Source organism: Ictalurus furcatus, chromosome 16 (genome assembly GCF_023375685.1).
Source record: "Ictalurus furcatus strain D&B chromosome 16, Billie_1.0, whole genome shotgun sequence".
NCBI lineage: Eukaryota > Metazoa > Chordata > Actinopteri > Siluriformes > Ictaluridae > Ictalurus > Ictalurus furcatus.
Window position 1 is genome coordinate 9295001 of NC_071270.1, and position 4987 is coordinate 9299987.

At 35.7% G+C, this 4987-nt stretch overlaps 1 protein-coding gene across 1 annotated transcript in view; it reads right to left on the reverse strand.

The window, feature by feature from the left end:
* LOC128620523 (EKC/KEOPS complex subunit Lage3) overlaps window positions 1-2262 on the reverse strand; it is a 19634-nt gene extending 17372 nt beyond the window's left edge. Inside the window, exon 1 of the mRNA XM_053645591.1 lies at window positions 2119-2262. Within this exon, the coding sequence (XP_053501566.1) occupies window positions 2119-2165 (47 nt within the window). The 5' untranslated portion in view covers window positions 2166-2262. The remainder of the gene's footprint in view (window positions 1-2118) is intronic.
* Between the last annotated feature and the right edge of the window lie 2725 nt (window positions 2263-4987).

Below are 4987 nucleotides of genomic sequence, written 5' to 3' on the forward strand. Positions count from 1 at the left end.
CGTCTGTTGGTGACTGAGGTCATGTTGGGAATAAACGGTAATGCTGACAGAAAGTAAACTGAAAAAAGTCATTGTCCGTGACTCTGGGTGTCTGCCAATGCTAGCGTGCGTATGACGTCATGCGCCGTCACCTAGGAATGGGCTTATAATTCCGGTTATTAAAAAACCACTAGTGTTATATTTGAGATGATATTACCTTTCTAAAATGCACACACTAGACGGTAGTGCATAGTGTAAGTGTATAGTACTTAATTTGGGACATAACTTTAGTATTTACTCTCCGAAGCGTGTTTTCGGAACAGAAGTAACATAATGAGTAAATCTCCCCTGTGCCGCGCGCAAACTAATCGATAATGATATTCGTTGACAACGATTTTCACAATCGATAATTATCGATTAGTTGTTGCAGCTCTAAACTAAACCAGTTCCAGATTGTAGAGGTAGCTCCTCGTTTAGTGATAAACTCCTCCTCAGCTTCATGTCCACCTTCCGCCATACTTGTTTTCGCTCTGCACGTGAGCTGCGAATGGGTCGCATACAGAAATACGTCATCAAGTAGGCTTTATTATTATTATCACAGGAAGACTAATTCTTATTGTGTGGAGAATTTCTACCGGCATATCGCAAACAATAAGATATCGCCCATCCCCAATGAATACATCTGTTTGTATGCAGTTTGATAAATGAGATACATTGTGTGTAAAATTAGACTGTCAGTACGTTTACATGGACAACAATATTCCGATATTAACCCGATATTAAGACAATGCTCTGATTAAGAAACTACGATGTAAATAGCGATTTCTGATTACCTTAACCCAGCTAAAGTCATACTCGAAGTAAACACAAATCGAATTAAGATGTGGAGTATTCCTATTTTAGTCACATTATCGAAGTGCATTATAGACATGTACACACCTTAATTAACGTTGTGTGGGAGTTTTCATCGCATTTTGCAAAAGGACACACACATGGCAGTGGTCAACCTTTTGACGGCAAACGAGAAAGCATGGCTTCAAGCAAGAAGGCACATTTTTGGTCCAAGCGGGAAACAATGGTAATGTTAAGAATTCTGAAAGAAATTGATAATTATTAAATGCCTGGGTGGCTGTAAATGTTGCCGAATGAAAGTACAGAGGAGGCCTGTTACTGGAGAATTTGTATCCACCGTCCTCTATATTTGTACATATAGCATGACAAATAATTAACTGCACTTGAAACTTTCGTAAAAATTTAAAATGAAACACCCAAAACTGCATATGGTACAAGTTCTAAATATTGATATGTATAAGATGAACTGTATATTGATACGAGAAATTCTGGATGGAATGTTGGACGGCGTGGCATGGGGTCATAATGACGTGTGCCATTAATCAATCTGTTCTATAACATGTAAAACAGGAACATGAAAGGAATATTCTAAAAGCAACTCATGCAAACACCTTAATCACAATACTGTCTTTTTCAGAATAAGGTCAATAAGTAGATCATTGCTGTCCATGTAAATGTAGTCACTGTAGCAGCATTGTGGCCATCACCTAAAATGAACAGTAAACATCACTTTTAAAACATGGTAATATTATAAAGAATAACGTTATGCCAATTTATTTTGATTTATAAGTCCAGTTTACAGTTAAACACATTTAATTAAAAAAAAAATAACATGCTTGCAGTCTGCAGTTGGTTAATTAATTATTCTAAGAGCTTTCCAAAACAAGAAAATAAAATTCTTACTCAGATTTAGCCTCCATTTTCATGTACTGTAAATTTTATAAAAGTCAGTATTAAAATAATTAATAGTGGTTACAGTAACCATGAAAACATAAAATTTAGATTGTACACTTGTGTACATCAGTAATGTACAAATGTGTAATGTAATACCTCGCCAGTTTTAAGTGCTTACTGAACCGCCCTTATACATTTAGTTTATGTATGTCGAGTCATGTTTGAAACACAGGTTTCAAACAAGTTTGAAAACTTCGATTCAGTTATGGAGCCACTGATTCACTTTGCTGGAAGGGTTCAAACGAACCGGACCATAACTGGTTGTTAGCTAACCTAATACGAAACTACAATGCCATACACATCACAAAATATTAGAATATATTGAAAGGATACAATTCAAAATGGTTGTCAGAGATACTATCTTTCACGCACGACGCCATGTTTAAGTATATAATCCTCGTTAGGTTTCAGGAATTTCTGTTGTCGTTTCTTCGTGTTCGTCTTCTTGAGTTTTATGGAGGTTGGCAAACAGCTGTTACTGCCACTTACTGGTGGGGAGTGTGAACCGGGATGTCTTTTTAAAATTTAAGTTTAAATTATTCTATATATGTATATGATGCACAGTTCAGGTAACTTGTGTTATTTATTCTGAGAAATAAACTCCTTTACTTTCTGCATTTGTTCTTGGTCGGACTGTGTAACATTGCACTTTTGTAATGCTCCACTGTTTCTGCACACTCTCATTGACCTGTACTGTGTAAGCACCCTATTGTTATTCTACCTTTTTCTTCTTCTGTCTCTGGCATCCATAGTACTTCCAGTGACGTAGTTCCTGTTTTCGAATCGTTTGCCGGGAGCTTCTTGGTTGTGACGGCGTTTAAATTATACTGTATCTTTCTTTTTCATTAATAATTTTTAACTGTTGTTCTCACTTGTTGTACTTTCACTTTACCTTCTGTAGTATTTAAAATTTTTCGAAGAATACTTTTGTTTTTTGACTAAAGAGAGCAAGCGGAGTCCTTCCATGTCGGATCCGTCTAAACAATAATATTAACTTATCTTCGACTAAGGTACGTTAAACACTCGATATGGCAAACATTCAGCTTGTTCAGTGTGTTGACTGCAGGATGTTTAGTCATTCTTCTTCCGTCGTTAGTAATAGTTTTATTGGTGCTAAGTGTACAAGTGCATCTAAAAAAAATTGAATATCATGGAAAAGTTGTTTTTTTTCAGTAATTTAATTTAAAAAGTCGAACTTTCATATATTCTAGATTCATTACGCATAAAGTGAAATATTTCAAGGCTTTTTTTTTTAAAAAAAATCTCGATTATTACAGCTTACAGCTCATGGAAATAAAAAATCCAGTATCTCAAAATATTAGAATAAAGAATTTATAATATAGAAATGTCAACCTTCTTAAAAGTATGTTCATTTACTTGGTCGGTGCTCCTTTTGCATGGATTATAGCATTAATGCAGCGTGGCATGGAGGCAATCAGGCTGTGCTGAGGTGTTATGGAAGCCCAGGTTGCTTTGATAGCGGCCTTCAGCTCGTCTGTATTGTTGGGTCTGGTGTCTCTCATAGATTCTTTATGGGGTTCAGGTCAGGTGAGTTGGCTGGCCAATCAAGCACAGTAATACCATGGTCAGCAAACCAGTTACTAGTACTTTTGGCACTGTGGCCGGGTGCCAAGTCCTGCTGGAAAAGGAAATCAGCATCTCCATAAAGCTTGTCAGCAGATGGAAGCATGAAGTGCTATAAAATCTGCTGGTAGACGCTGCATTGACTCTCGACTTGAGAAAACACAGTGGACCAACACCCGCCGACGACATGGCACCCCAAATCATCACTAACTGTGGAAACTTCACACTGAACTTCAAGCAACTTTGATTCTGTTCCTCTCCACTCTTCCTCCAGATTCTGGGACCTTGATTTCCAAATGAAATGCAAAATTTACTTTCATTTTCCCCATGATTGTGGTTGTGTGTACTGAACCAGACTGAGAGATTAAAGGCTCAGGAAACCTTTGCAGGTGTTTTAAGTTAATTAGCTGATTACAGCATTTCTCAGGTCGACATTTCTGTATTATAAATTCTTTATTCAAATATTTTGAAATACTGGATTTTAGATTTCCATGAGCTGTAAGCCGTAATCATCAAGATTAAAACAAAAAAAGACCTGAAATATTTCACTTTGGGCAATGAATCTAGAATATATGAAAATTCCACTATTTGAATTAAATTATGGAAAAAATTAACTTTTACACAATATTCTATTTTTTTAGGTGCACCTGTATATTAGGTAGCTCTCTGATGGAAAAGATTGCAGCATTATATGGCGGTCACACTAGGCTTTAAGCATGCGTATTTTTGTTGGACACCACTGTGAATATGACTGGGAACAGGATATGCACCATGTAGTCTTTCAATTATGAGCTCATAAAGCTACATGAATAATTTCAAAAGAACTAAAAATAATGTAATGTATATACAATACAATGTAATGTAATAATACTGTCCACAGGGCACTGAGTTTTCATATGTAATTACGTTTTACAGCAGTAAAATGTCAGACAATATTTGAAGCAATAAAAAAAAAATTGTTTCCATCTCTTAAATATACCATCTGTTCCTGTTTTCAATGACACTGCAAACCAGACTCTCTTTGTAAGTTGTTGTTATAATCTTTCAAAGCTGTATTGTAAAGTACAGGATATATTGAAACCGCTAAAATTAGCACTTCCATTTTTAAATTTCTTTTCTTTTTTTGTTACTAAAAAGGTCACGCTATTGGTCAGACGTCTTCACGTGATATGATTACACAGGTCAGAGTTCACCAAATTTTAACTTTCATCACGCAATGTAGTACAAAATTCTATGCAGGAGCTTGCGTTTCCGGTCTGCCATTTTTGGATGCGTTTGAATGGAAGTCAATGGAGCACTTAAAGCCTAGTGTGAATGCAGCTTTAGAGGTATGCATCCAGACTCTAGACAGAGTTAGTGAGAGTGAGAGCAGCATAGTTTCTGTAGGGGAAAGTCTGAGGAGTGTGTGTAAAATAAAATAAGTTTTTAAAATATAAATGATAAGGTATATGTATACAGGTGCATCTTAAAAAAACAAAAGAATATCGTGGAAAAGTTAATTATTTTCCGTAATTTAATTCAGAAAGTGGAACTTTCATATATTCTAGATTCATTACACATAAAGTGAAATATTTCAAAACTTTTTTGTTTTAATCTTGATGATTACAGCTTACAGCTC